Source organism: Vulpes lagopus, chromosome 8 (genome assembly GCF_018345385.1).
Source record: "Vulpes lagopus strain Blue_001 chromosome 8, ASM1834538v1, whole genome shotgun sequence".
NCBI classification, from domain to species: Eukaryota; Metazoa; Chordata; class Mammalia; order Carnivora; family Canidae; genus Vulpes; species Vulpes lagopus.
In genome coordinates this window covers 58,590,997-58,606,323 of record NC_054831.1, presented here as the reverse complement: position 1 = coordinate 58,606,323, position 15,327 = coordinate 58,590,997, and the positions used below count along the sequence as shown (strand labels likewise).

The 15,327-nt window shown below is 35.9% G+C and overlaps 1 protein-coding gene and 1 pseudogene across 4 annotated transcripts in view; both read left to right on the top strand.

Moving 5' to 3' along the window:
• Nucleotides 1–15,327, top strand: part of CUL2 (cullin 2) — a 101,806-nt gene that overhangs the window by 66,973 nt on the left and 19,506 nt on the right. For all 4 annotated transcript variants that reach the window (XM_041766509.1, XM_041766508.1, XM_041766510.1 and 1 more), the window contains 4 exons: nt 7,121–7,217; nt 7,317–7,427; nt 9,749–9,911; nt 12,549–12,673. In XM_041766509.1, coding sequence (XP_041622443.1) covers nt 7,121–7,217; nt 7,317–7,427; nt 9,749–9,911; nt 12,549–12,673 — 496 coding nt within the window. The remainder of the gene's footprint in view (nt 1–7,120; nt 7,218–7,316; nt 7,428–9,748; nt 9,912–12,548; nt 12,674–15,327) is intronic.
• LOC121497205 lies at nt 13,149–14,550 on the top strand (annotated as a pseudogene).

The window sequence follows — 15,327 nt, the reverse complement described above, 5'->3', positions numbered from 1 at the left end:
GGGTGCAGTGGGATTTCTGCAGGAAGACAAGAAGAAAGTCTAAACACAGAAAAGACAGCAGTATAAAATGATGTAAAAGCAGCAAAGGAAGAAGAGCTCATTGCTTAAAGATCATGCATCATCTGCTTTTAAGATATAAACTGGGATTGGACTCTTTTTGCTCTCTTGTATTCTTGTAAAGATGGCTTCTCTTAAGATATATAAACATTATAGGAATAATCCCAGTTTCATGTGTCTTGAAAAAAAGTATTTCAGAGAAATACTAGGTTTACAAGTGGAATGTAGGTTCTAGAATTTTTTTGTTAAGATATTCAATGAAACAATGGTTAAAACAATTTTTCATGGTATCACAAAATCTGTACGCACAAAACGTAATTGATAATCTTTAAGTAAAGATGCTCCTTTTATATAAGAAAGAAAACACCTGATGTAACCATATTGTATATCTGCTTATTTTTCAGTGTTTACTTGGAAAGATAAAAGTAATTTTATTCATATGATAACTTATCTTTTATATTTATTTAGAATTGCCAACTGAGAATTTCAATGCTAAAGTTGTTTATAATTTTAATAAAGAAGATACTGTAACTTCATGTACCTAAATGTCACAGTGTAAGAATTTGAATATTTTCAGTGATATATAAAAAGGCAAGCATAACCATATAATTGGAAACAAATATTGTGGTATAAATTTTCTGCAAGAACTTTAGTTTTACTTTAAAATGAAAATTAGAGGGGTTCCTGGGTGGTTCACTTAATTAAGCGTCTGAGTCTTGATTTTGGCTCAAGTGGTGATCTCAGGGTCGAAGGATTGAGCCTCACATCAGACTCTGTGCTCAGCATGGTTGTCTGCTTGAGATCTCTCTCTCTCCTCCTCTCTGGCTGCCCCTCTCCCCCCAACCCCTGCATGTTCTCCTCCTCCCTCTCTCAAATAATAAATAAAGCTTTAAAATTAAAACCGGATATATGTAATTATAAAAACACATGAGAGAGACATATTTTTAAATGGTGGTGAAAGGAATTGCTTAGGTGGTTAAGAATACTATCGAAAGCACTGAGTTTTTAATGTTAAAGGGATTCAGAATTGCATTTCTTTTCCAGTAATTCTGTAGTTAACTTTCTAATGTTGAGTACTCTTTGAACAAAAGTAAAAACTAAAATGAAATTTTTTCTTCCCCTTTGAATTTGGAACACTGTAACATAGGCTGCTGTGGCTGATTTGTGTTTTTTCTAATATATCTGAATGTTTGTTTTTCTATTTCTAAATTGTGTGGACATTGGGGAATTCATTGAGGAAAAATATAGCCTTAGATAAAGATAAAATCTAACTTAGTAGTCTTTATTCTTTTGTATCTTTCAGTTTTTTTTTTGTTTTGTTTTTTTTTTAACGACAAATACCCACCATTTGCTTCAAGTGGATGGAACTGGAGGGTTGTTTTGTTTTTTTTTTGGTTTTTTTGTTTTTTTTTTTTTAATTTTTATTTAATTACGATAGTTACACACACAGAGAGAGAGAGAGAGGCAGAGACACAGGCAGAGGGAGAAGCAGGCTCCATGCACCGGGAGCCCGACGTGGGATTCGATCCCGGGTCTCCAGGATCGCGCCCTGAGCCAAAGGCAGGCGCTAAACCACTGCGCCACCCAGGGATCCCTGTATCTTTCAGTTTCTGAGAGATATTTTAAAATCTCCCAGCTCATTTTTGGATTTATTGACTTTTTTCCTTGCAATTGTTGCTTTTTGTTTCATACCTCTTTTGTTAGTAAATACCAGGATTGTCATCTTCATGGTTGTTTTTGTTGTTATGTAGTATCTTTATCCATCTTTTTTTATTCTGGCACATATTAATATTGTTATATCAGTTTTCTTTGTACTTTGGGGGATTTTGTTGTGTATGTGTGTGTATTTAACTTTTTTAGTGTAAAATACAAGATACAGAAAACTAAACAACACAGTGGGACAACACAGTTGGACAACCTAACAAATTATTATAAGGTGAATATTCTTGTTACTACCACCAAAATCAAGTAATAGAACCATGCCAGCCACTCCTGAAACCTTTGCATGTGCCCCATCCCTTCTCTTTCTCCAAAAGTTTATCACTATCCTGACTTTTAAGGTAATTCTTTTCTTCTATTTCTTAGAGCATTATTACCAACTTGTATATTCTCAGACTCTATAATAGAGTTTAGTTTTGTCCATCCAAAAGAAGTTCACATGTCTTTTAAGTCTTTCAATTGACAGGTTGCTCTTCTGCTCTTTTTTTTTTTTTTTTTTTAATCTTGTAATTTGTTGATGAACCCTGGCCATTTGATCTTTTAGACTTTCCCATTGTTTGGATTTTGCTGATTGCAGGAGGCACATTTAAAATGTTCCTTTGTCCTGTGTATTCCTGTAAATTGGCAGACCAGAGGCTCACTCAGACTTATTGGTTCCCTCTGGCAAAACTATAGATATTCTTCCATAGTGCCTGGTTTGTTTGGTTTTTTTTTCCACTTTTTTGGAGGTAAGCAGACACTGATGTTGAATACTGACATCTTTTGTTTATTGAGGTTTGTAAAACTGTCACTTTAATTCTGTCATTTTGTTTTCATTTTTACCTGGAATAATCTTATCTACTATTTGGTTACCCTGTGGTGTAAAGGTCATATATAGGAAGAATAAAAAAAACTGCTTGCTGTTTTCCTTTACTCGTCAGGATAATGAGTTTTTCTCAGAAAGTAACCAATTAGCTTTTTTTTTTTGTTATGTTGTGATGAACTTATAGACCTAAATACATTTGATTCATTTCTATTCATTGTCTTGTTTTATTAAAAAGTTTAAATTGCCTCTTTGGTTAGTTGGCACGATGGTCTTTTTGATGTGACCCTAGTCATCCTTGCAGTCTTCCTTGCTATCTAGTATGTCAGGATGTTCCAGACTTATCTTGCACATTTTCTTCCCTGGACCTTGTAATTAGCTACTCAATGAAAAACTTAGTTTTAAATACACAAGTGATACAAAAACACATTCTTGAAAAACCGTGAATGGACCGGATCCTTTCTTTAGTCTTCCTCTACCCACAGGTAATCCCTGTTATTATTTGGTTAACTGTCTTTACAAACCTTTTCCAATGAATTTTTGTTTATATATAGAAATAAGTACAATACAGAGATGTTTTTTAAATGTGATTTTTTTCCTAACTTAAAAAATTAGGAATTGACAATCATAAATGATATTTATACTTACTTTTTAAAAAAGATTTTATTTATTCATGAGAGATACAAAGAGAGGCAGAGACATAGAGGGAGAGGCAGGCTTTCTGTGGGGGAGCCCAATGTGGGACTCTATCCCAGGACCCCAGGATCACGACCTGAGCTGAACGCAGACGCTCAACCACTGAGCCACCCAGGCGTCCCTATACTTACTAACTTTTTAATTCAATGATATATCTTGATAATTTTTCTGTTAGTATACAGTACATTCATTTATTTTTAAAAAAAGATTTTATTTATTTATTTGAGAGAGACACAGAGAACACGAGCAGGGGGAGTGGCAGAGGAAGAAGCAGACTCCCCACTGAGCAGGGAGCCTGACTGAGGGTCAATACCAGGACCCAGGTTCACAACCAAAGGCAGATGCTTAACCATCTGAGCCACCCAGGCTGCCTCCGTAGTACATTCTTTTTAAACTGGTACATAGTATTTGGTATGGTTCCACCTCATTTTATTAAACTCTTCTCGTGATATATATTAGATTGTTTCTAGTTTTTTCACTAATACAACTCTTGCTTTTTATGTGCACAAAATGCAGATATTTGTTTGGAGTCATAGAATATGTGCATTTAGAATTTTGCCAGTGTGTCCTCTGAAGTGCTTGTTCTTCCACAAGCAATCTGAGAATGCCTGTTTCTCTACCACTCAGCAAGATTGCTTTTATGAAATCTTGCCAGTCTGAAGGTAAAATATTTCCTTGATTTCCCAGTACCTTTCTGGGGTGGGAACAGGGAAGAATAGGAGGTGTTCTCAGGTGAGGGCTGCAGCAGATCATCTGGTTGCAGAGGTTTCCCTTCTCTTGGGTTCCACTGCTTTTCACACACTGCTGGCTGCTCCATCAGGGACGTAGACAGAGCTGCTGCTCCATGCCTCATTCCACAGCCTGGCTTGTGCTCCTGATGACATAGCTGGTTTTATCATCTTTTGTGTGTCATTCAGCTTTCAGGGTCTGCCACTTCTTTGGCTGTCTTCCTCCACTCTCTTTGCACCCTCTTTGTGGCATTCTCTTGTACATTTATTTTGGTATGCAGTTTTATTTTCCTACATTATTCAGTCTTCTTTCCATCTTTTTTCAATTTCTGTAAGTCCAAGGGCTACTGTTAACAATGAGGTATTAGAAAGTATCTTTCCTGTCATTTCTCAGATTTAGAGTAGGAGCAGGAGACTGCACTTCGTTTGCTGGAACCCTAGTCTCATTTTAAATATCAGGGTAAAGGCAGGTTTCACTAACATTGTCATATAGCAGTATCAAGACTTTGCAGAGTTCCAGCCTAACTTTTTGATGATTACCACAAATCTGGTCTGCTATTTCAGTTAAAAGCTCATTTAGTCTTCTTTAAAAAACCTTAATTTGGGGGATCCCTGGGTTGCTCAGTGGTTTAGCGCCTGCCTTTGGCCCAGGGTGCAATCCGGGAGCCCCAGGATCGAGTCCCACGTCGGGCTCCCAGCATGGAGCCTGTTTCTCCCTCCTCCTGTGTCTCTGCCTCTCTCTCTCTCTCTCTCTCTCTCTGTCTATCATAAATAAATCTTAAAAAAAAAATAAAAAGCCTTAATTTTAAAATCACAATCAGTGCTTTTTTGGTCTCTTACTTTATTCTCCTTTCCACTATATTAAAAATGGATACATTTTGATCCTGTCAGTACTTAAAATAATAGGTAATGTTTATCGTTACTCATGTACCAGGCACTGTGTTACGTGCTTTCTTGGATTATTCTTCATCTTTACCACATTTTTGTATCCATGAGGTATAGGTACTTTTATTATCCCTACTTTACAGAAGAGGAAATCTGAGTACTAAGAGGTTAAGGAATGCTTGCCCAAGGTGACATATTAATACAGCCGAAACTTAAATCCAGGCAGTCTGACTCCAAAATACTGGTCTTAAGGTCTATGCTAAATATTCGTGTTTAGTTGCCATCATCCCAGCTGAGTGGTTTCATAATATTGACAGGTTCATTATGATTGCTATAGGAATTTTCCACACAGTCCTATTAGGATCAAATAGTAAGCCGTATTTCTAAAAATTCTTCATGTTCTTTTCTCAAGTTTTATCTCTTGGGACCACTGTTCTTAGATGTGAAACTAGAGTTTATTCAGATGACCAATTTCGTCAGTGCTTTTGTATAACAGCATCATTTCACAGTTTATTTTTATCATGTCTCAGCAGAAATGCTGTATATTTATGTTTTTGTGCAGTTAAAAACATACGTGGTGATCTTAAATTGAATAATTATGCCTCAATTTTTGAGTTCTGTTGTTACCTTTTAAGGGAGGACAACTTAGTTATTAAGCAGTAGGAATATCATTGTTTCTTCTAGACAGTATGTTACCTGATTCCAGCTTATCTGGGCATTTTGGGATCAGAAACAAATGGCAGGAGTGCTGAGAATATCCGGAGTGGATGTTTTCCTGGTGCTGAGCAAGGAAACTAGGATTTGGTCACGAAAAAAATTATAGGTAACCAGATTTTCCAAATCTTCAGATGTATCACATTCTTGACTGATTCATATTTGGTCTTAGGCAAAGTTAAAAGGAAAAAAGCCCGATGTGTTTCAAATAGATAACGTTGGTTAAATCTTTATTTCACCAGATTTGATTTGGGTTTAGGAAGGAACTAATGGAAGGTGAATAGAGTAAATGAGCTCACTGTGTGTAACCTTAGAGAAACTCATTGTTTTTATTAGTAATAACAAAATGTAGACTTTGTATCTGAGATGCTATCACTGACAGAATTACTATACCCATATTAATTCATATACAAAAATCTTTTCCCAGACTATCCAGATAATTAAAGGAAGAATGAAAGAGGACTGGAGGGATGATGTGGAAGCAAGGAGGGACAATATTCGAAAGTCTTTATACCCTATTATAAAGAACAAGAAGCTTTTACGATGGAATGATGATAATATATTTTCTGTTGCCATTTTTATAAAATAATTATTTAGAGAAAAAAAAACATTTTAAAATGAGGTGAAAGATTGCCTGTAGGAAGGTACACCTTCAACTGTGTAATGCTTTGACTTGAGCTTTAGTCCTGGAGCCAGAAATTCCCAACTTAGGACCAGACTGATGGTGGCTTTAGGCAAACTACTTTTTTTTTTTTTTTTTTTTGGCAAACTACTTTTTTGATGTCATTTTCCTCTTTCTGTAATTAGAAAGCCTGATACTAACCTACATTTCTTATCATGATTAAAACTTGCATCACACATAGTGCTTTGGCTAAATAGGAACTTACCAAATGTCATATGAATAATTGAGATGATTTTAGATTCCTTTGCAACTGTAAAGAAATGTGAAAATACTAAAACAGAGAAATACCTTTGTGTTTGAATGGAAAGCAACTCAGTGGCTTTAGCAGATCTCTTAGAGAACAACAGTTATTAGTCCCTTCAGTGAGTGATAATATATAAAATGTACCTTTGAGGAATGCATATTGTCAAATCACTATCGGCATACTTGTAATGATTCAGACTGAATTCTCAGACCAAATTGTCTAATAATAGATTTTTTGGCAAGTGAAATTCAAATATTCTTAACCAGCAGTATTCAGGTCTTAAATTGATGGTCTCACGTCTACTTTAAAATTAAAGAAGTGTCATCTTAGTATCAATGTAATCAAATGTATTAATGTAACAATCAAAGCTTTTATTTATTAAAATGATATCTAATGAGTATATTAACTGTCATAAATATTCAGCTCTGATATGAAAAAATTATTTTTAAGCATCAAGCTGGCATTGACCTTTATAATGCCTTATAATTTGATTAAACCAATAGAATAAGCAGCCATATTTTTGGCATACTTTGGCATTTTTCCATAGATAATTTGTATTCTCAATATTTTTTTTTAATTATACCTTGTTTTAGTGATCGTGGTGGAGAAGACCCAAACCAGAAAGTAATCCATGGGGTTATTAACTCCTTTGTTCATGTTGAACAGTATAAGAAAAAATTCCCCTTAAAGGTAAAAATAAAAAGCCTCCTTTAAAAACATAATCAGTCCTTTAATTTCTTAAACTACTTGTTCTAATTTTTAAAATACTATTTTAATTTATTTATATAGTTTTATCAGGAAATCTTTGAGTCTCCCTTTCTGACTGAAACAGGAGAGTATTACAAACAAGAAGCTTCAAATTTATTACAAGAATCAAACTGCTCACAGTATATGGAAAAGGTAAGAAGGAACGTACTATGTTAAATGCATCATCTCTTACATATCAGGCATGGTTTTATTTAATATTTGTTTTCTTAGTTAATGTATTTCTTTGGTGAGTTTTTTTTTTTTTTTATCATTACTCTGAGTTGTAGCTAATGTACACTACCTATTGATAAATTGGGGCATGGTCCATGAGAAAAAAAATTCTATCCAATTTTCATCATGGTTGATACTTCTTGATAAATCCTGATTGCTTGATTTTCTTGTCTTTAAAATTAATATTCACGTTCTTGGCAAAAGAATATATTTTAATTTAGTAGATGTTTAAGGAATAGGACAAGCATAGAAGCTAGGTGTGTTTGGGTTTTTATCTTTCCTTCTTTTCAAATGGAAGGAAAAATATAATAATTCTATATCCTTGGAACAGTTACTCTCTTGGTCTGTTCAGTTTTTGGAAGACTGAGAAAAACCTCCACAAGAAATTTTAATTAATCTATAAACCAACACATATTGATTACTATTTTTAAATTTTTCTTTCTTTCTTTTTTTTTTTTTTTTTTTGTGAAGGAATAGTCATGTAATAAAGTCAGTTACCATATAAGATGTATGAAATTTTTAGCCAGGTTTTTTCAGTTGTGGTGTTGAGTTCCAAGCATTTTATTATAGAATGATTTTTGGTAGTTTATTTAGCCAAGAAGATAATGTGTTGCAAGTAGAATAGTTATAGAGTGGCCTCCATAAGTCACAGGTCAAGAAATATCAGTACTTACTGATACATTGTTATATATTCCACAAAGCCCAGGTATAAAAGTCTGAGTTGTTTAATTTTCTTCCTGCGGTTGTTACTAATTAGCTATAGGACCTCCAGTAGGCCCTGTAGGACATTTTTCTGTATCTATTAAGTGCAGGTTACATACACCAAGTCAGTGGTTCTTAGCTTTAGGCCATTTTTTTGCTTCTTAGACTCCTGTTAAAGGTTCTGGATCCACTATTGAAAAGTGCACTGGGATTATCAGTGATACATACCCTCCTTGTTATATTTAGCTCTCAAAAAGAGGCTCTTTTCAAAAATATTGTATGTTCCACTTATAGAACCATATAATGTCTAGAATATGGACTCCTGACTCTAATTCCTCTTACATTTAGTTAAGCCATAAACATTAAAGTCATAGTACACTTAATGACTAATAGGCATAGTCCTTTTAAGGGATATTTTTATTTTAAAAGAAAAACTTTTTGATAAAAATGACTTTCTTAGTTGATTAAATATGTGCTGAACATCTTTTAGTCCACATACTTCCTTGTCTACTTTTGGTTTCTGTGGCTTTGCCCTGGACTTTTGGCTCCACAGGGGAACAATGTAGGAAAGATGGGACCCTCTCTTCAGTCTTTGCCTCATTTTCTAAAAGGTATCTGAGAGGTATTCAGGAGCGATGTGTTATTTCCCCTCTCAGCAGCACTTTCCTTCCCAGTATCACCTTCTGATGCCCAAAATTGGCAGTACTCCCCAAAGGTTTAATATACAGTTTTCTGGAACCATTTACTCTCAGAAACTCCAGTTACAATAGTTTCACATTGCAGAACGCTTTCGAAGTCTAAACATTTGTATGTGTCTGTATGTGCTAGGATTTTTATTGCAGATTAATTTTGTTTTGAGGTAGAAATGGCTAGATTCTCTAGTTATTATCTTTATTAGCTGGTTCTTGTTAATGTTAATCAGTGTATTGTTTTGTAGCCCAGTGTTTCTTATATAGGATATGCTTTACTAAAGCTCTTGATTGATATCTTTAACTATGGCTGAATATATTTGACTTTCAAAACTTTTAATGAAGTCTTTAATTTGATAGTTCTCATGTACATACTGTTTATATTTACATTTTATAAGAAGAGAGACCAACATAAAATAATTAAATTAATGTACTTGATCCAGTTGATGTAAACTATTTTTTAGTTTGATAGTTAAATATTCATAAAGTGACCACCTGTTCTGGTTTTTAATAATTTTTACCACTTTTCCTGTTGCATGTTGGGTTGTTTATATAATAGGATGATTAAAAAAATAATAATAATAGGATGATTAGAGTCAGTAAATGAAAACAAAATGCAGACCACTTAACTTTAGTTCGTGTTCATAAGATTTTGGTAAAATGTAGGTGATAGATATTAGCCTAAATAAATATTTGAAATGATTTATGAAATGTGGGTTTAAATTGGTTATGTAATTCTTGTTACCTGGCCATTTTTAATTGAGCCATTAAAATTAGATTACCTAAGTTATTTACTGATATTACAGGTTTTTCCTCATAGTGGGTCATGACTATAAGAATATATTTTTAAAGGTTCTAGGTAGATTAAAAGATGAAGAAATTCGATGTCGAAAATACTTGCATCCAAGTTCATATACTAAAGTGATTCATGAATGTCAGCAACGAATGGTAGCAGACCACTTACAGTTCTTACATGCAGAATGTCATAATATTATCCGACAAGAGAAAAAAAATGGTAAGTGATATGAAATAGTAAATGTGAATGGAAATTAAATTAGAAACCCACTTTCTGCATCATCTCCAAGCTTTCTTAGAAATCAAACATTAAGAAAAAAAAAAAAGGAATTCAAACATTTTTAGTAGTAGTCTCTCAAATACTCAATATGCCTTTTTACCAATTCTTAATAATCTATTTTAAAAGACAATTTTGGAAAGATATGTTTTCAAAAGGTATTCCAAAGTCAAAAGCTAGGAAAAGTGCACATTTTTTTATATATCACAAGGGCTAATTTCCTTAATATATTAAGAGTTTTAATAAATAGAAAAAAAAGCAAAGATGAAAAAGAAATATAAATTGATTTTAAATATATGCAGATGCTCAATCTTATTCAAAATAGAGGAAAATACAAAATAAAGATATGAGATTCTAGTCATGAGCAGTAAAAAAATGGAATTTTTTTTTTAAAGAAGAAAGTATTGTCATACAACGGGGAATAACAAGGAATAAACATAACGAGACACATGCCAGACCTACACGGAAAAAAAAAAAAACATTGTTGAACACAACATTGGTTTATAGATCCAGGAGAATCTACTCAAAACTGAAGTGTTTTTGTTTGTTTGTTTTAATTCTGAAGGTTAAACTCTTAGACTAAGAGTCTAAGAAAAGTCAAGACAGTCTTGAAGACCATTATGAGAAGACTTTGCAGGATAGCGTGACTAAAACCACAGTAGTGAAGACAATGAGGCCCTGGCGTGAGGGTAGACAAATAGAACAATGGACTAAATTAAAACAGAGCTGAGAAGTAACCCCTACAGAAATCCTTGGCTTAAGCCCATTGTGACATTGTAGAGTAGTGGGTGAAGGATAGTCTTTTTAACACATAGTGCTGAGTCCACTGGATATACACTTGGGATAAAAGCAAAATTTGATCTCTGCCTCAGACACCATATACAGAATCAATCAATACATTGTAGGCTTTTGACCTACATGTAAAACAGTAATACTTCAAGAAGATGTTATAGGAGAATAACCTCACAACCTTGAGGTAGGGACAGATATTTTAGATGAGACACAAAAAACACTAACCACAAAGGAAAGATTGATCAAGTGGACTGCATTAAAATTAAAAATTTTGGATCCTTAAAAGACCATTAAAAGTATCAAAAGATAATCATAGGGTAATATATTTGCAATCACTAAAAACGGTTTATGTCCAAAATATAAAATGGTCAGGAAATTTGAATAGATACTGCAGGGTAGAGTATATCCAAGTGGCCAGGAAACTTATACAAAGGCCCTCGATCTTATTAAAGTAGGGGAATGCAAATTAAAAGCCACACTAAGATATCAGTACTCACATTTTGATATAAAATTTAAAAGACCAAATATACTAAGTGTTGGGAAGTGTGTGAAATAGCGAGAACTTGTTATGTACCCTGAGCTCAGAGTATAAATTGATGCAACGACTTTGAAAAACCGACATTGACTCTTAAAGCTGACTGTATGCACATCTTCTTGATCCAACCATTCCTCTCCTGGATGTATAATCCCCCACCCAAACTGCATGCAGATATGTATAAAAAGGAACAAGAATGTTCATAGCAGCCTTAATTGAGTTAGCTCCAAACCAGAAACAACACAAATGTCCAGTAACAGTAGAATAAAGTACAGTATACTCCTACAATGGAATATTATTAGAGGAGTGAAAATGAACATATTACAACAACCTGTTGAACAAAAGAAACCAAACATGAAGGAATTGTATTATTCCATTTTTATAAATAGTTCAAAACAGACAAAGCTAATCAGTGGGTTGGTAGGTCATGACAGTGGTTACCTTTGCAGAAGAGCAAGAAGAGTAGTGATTGGGAAGAGTTATGAAAGGAACTTCTGGGTGTGGAGAATGTCTGTTTCTTACTCTGGGGGTGATAACATGGGTATGTATGTGTTCACTTATGATAATTCATTGAGATACACATTCTGGGGGGGATTTGTACACCTTGTGTATGTACGTTATATTTCAAGAAAAAATTTAAAAAGCATTGCACTGAGACATGATTTTCAGCTCTCAATGGGAAAAACCAAATGTCTGATGACACGTTGTTGCCAAGAGAACTTCCTGGTATTGGGAGCTATGTTATAAGGATCTGCCTATAAGATGAAACTTTAACTCAACAGTTCCACTTCCAGGGATTTATACTAAAGATATTCTTGCCTATATACAGAAATATTAATTGTAATATTGTAATATCAAGAGATTGGAAACAACCAAATTTTCATCAATTTTTAAGAAATTGTAGTATAGCCATATAATGAGCTGTTATGCAGTTGTAAAATACACTTTATGTAATGATATAAAAAGATGTCTAAGTTAAAATGTTATGTTCTTCAATTGCAAATAATACATAAAATATGCTACACTATTTATATTAAAAGGAACAGAAGGAAAACAGTATGTGTGTGTTTGAATATGCATGAAACACCTTTGAAATGGTATTGACTACAATATTGCTTTGGAGAGATGGGTGCAGGGAACCTTCTCTGCATTCTCTTGTAATTCTGCATTTTGAACTGTATATTACCAAATACATTAAAATATTTTTTTGAACTCTTTGGAAATTCAATAATCCAATTTCTTTTTTTCTTCAGACATGGCAAATATGTATGTCTTACTTCGTGCTGTGTCCACTGGTTTACCTCATATGATTCAGGAACTGCAAAATCATATCCATGATGAGGGGCTTAGAGCAACCAGTAATCTTACTCAGGAAAATGTGAGTTACATAAGGAACTGGATATTTTTTTCTCTTAATCAGATTATCATGGAGTTTTTCATATGATTTTACTGTTTTAAACAATGACAGAAAAGTCCTACCCTTACAAACGAAACATCTTTATTAAAATGTTTTATACTTGCAGTTTATTGACCTCATTTTAGAATTTTCATATTATTAGAAAATCATTGATTGAGATAGGCTGCTTCTTAGTCATATTGATATGTTCATTTAGCAGTTGTTTAACTTCTCTCAGAAAAATACGTTTGCTATTTCTAAATGTAATTGGCATTAATAGTTGTGATGGTCATAGTGTTAATCACTGGTAATAATAGACAACTTACAATTTATTTTCTTTATATATGCTCTGAATTTGGTAGTGCAGGAAGCAAATTTAAATTAAAAGAGTCTTCCCTAGCCCTGGCCCGAGCCTGAGCCCTGGCCTCCCGAGTTGCCCTCTGGCTCTCCAAGCAGCATGAGCTTCACCACCCGCTCCACCTTCTCTTCCAACTACCGGTTCCTGGGCTCCATGCAGTCGCCCAGCCACCGGGTCCGGCCCATCAGCAGCAGCGCGGCCAGCGTCTATGCAGGCGTGTGGGGTTCAGGCTGCCGGATCTCCGTATCCCACTCCACCAGCTTCCGGGGCGGCTAGGGGTCTGGGGGCTGGGCCGTGGGGTTGGCCGGGGGTCTGGCGGGCATAGGGGGCATCCAGGGCGAGAAGGAGACCATACAAGACCAGAATGACCACCTGGCCTCCTACCTGGAGAGGGTGAGGAGCCTGAAGGCTGATAATCAGAGACTGGAGATGAAAATCCAGGAACACCTGGAGAAGAAGGGCCCCCAGGTCAGAGACTGGGGGCGTTACTTCAAGACCATCGAGGACCTGAGGGCTCAGATCTTTGCAAGTGCTGTGGACAATGCCCGCATCGTTCTGCAGATTGACAATGCCCGGCTTGCTGCTGACGACTTCCGCGTCAAGTATGAGACAGAGCTGGCCATGCACCAGTCTGTGGAGAGTGACATCCATGGGCTCCGCAAGGTCATTGATGACACCAATGTCACTTGGCTGCAGCTAAAGACAGAGATTGAGGCTCTCAAGGAGGAGCTGCTCTTCATGAAGAAGAACCATGAGGAGGAAGTAAAGGGTCTACAAAACCAAATCACCAACTCTGGGTTGACAGTGAAGTTGGATGCCCCAAATCTCAGGACCTCAGCAAGATCACGGCAGATATCCGGGCCCAGTATGACGAGCTGGCTCAGAAGAACCGGGAGGAGCTGGACAAGTACTGGTCTCAGCAGATCGAGGAGAACACCACAGTGGTCACCACACAGACCACTGAGATTGGAGAAGCTGAGATGACCCTCACGGAGCTGAGATGTACTGCCCAGTCCTTGGAGATCAACCTAGACTCCATGAGAAACCTGAAATGCCAGCTTGGAGAACAGCCTGAGGGAGGTCAAGACCCACTACGCGATGCAGATGGAGCAGCTCAACGGGGTCCTGCTGCACTTGGAGTCAGGGCTGTCCCAGACCCGGGCAGAGAGGCAGCGCCAGGCCCAGGAGTATGAGGCCCTGCTGAATGTCAAGATCAAGCTGGAGGCTGAGATTGCCACCTACCGTCGCCTGTTGGAAAACGGGGAGGACTTCAGTCTTACTGACGCCCTGGACAGCAGCAACTCCTTGCAGACCATCCAGAAGAGCACCACCCACAAGATCGTGGACGGCAAGGTGGTGTCTGAGACCAACGACACCAAAATTCTGAGGCATTGAGGCAGCGAAACGGGGTACCCTTTGAGTAGGAGGCCAATAAAAGGTTCAGAAGTTTAAAAAAAAAAATCTTCCCTACATATATGCTTGCTACCCAAAATACCCAGCAATGATCCTCATATCCATAATACTTGTCTTTCTGAAGAGTTCCCTGGCAATCAAATGACTATATATACAGCAAGGTGTCTTTCCTCTCAAAATGTGTTACTGTCATCAAATCAGGTTGGATCACCTCTGTTATTACTAGGGATGGTTTAACGAATAAGATAGACATGATGTGAAATGTTACTACTCTTCCTGAAGTAGAGCTTTGGCTCTTCATTTGCAGTAATTTCTGTACAAACACCATTGTTCAGGAGCATTTATTAACTGCTGATCATTTCAGTGATTTTATTTTCTGACACAATAATGCATAAGTAAAACCACTAGTTTATATTATTAGTTTTTTAGGTTCAGGGTGTTGAATGATACCTGGCAAAGAGGCATAGACTTGTCAAGGATAGAGTGGGGAGGAGGATGGAGTATAAGAGAATATGTTTGTAGTAGACCCAAATAATTTTAGTTGGCATAATTCCCTCCATTAAGTTCAAAAGCTCACTTTTGCACTGCTAGATACTTTTTTTTCCCTCTGATATATGGGGAATTGTACTGCTTAATTCAGAGATCTCTCTTTTCACAGATTCTGGCTTTTTAACTCTTCTTTCTCTCTCAGCCTTCAGTAGCTTTGGAGGCAGTTTTTGTTTATGTAATCATCTATGAAAGAATAGGCCTGGTAGTTCAGAGGCTGTATCTTGTTACTCTGAATATAATGGCATTTCAACAGAGAGAAAGTGTTTTTAGTGGATCCTTCTGGCAGAAGTACTCCAATCCTGCATTTCTGGTATTG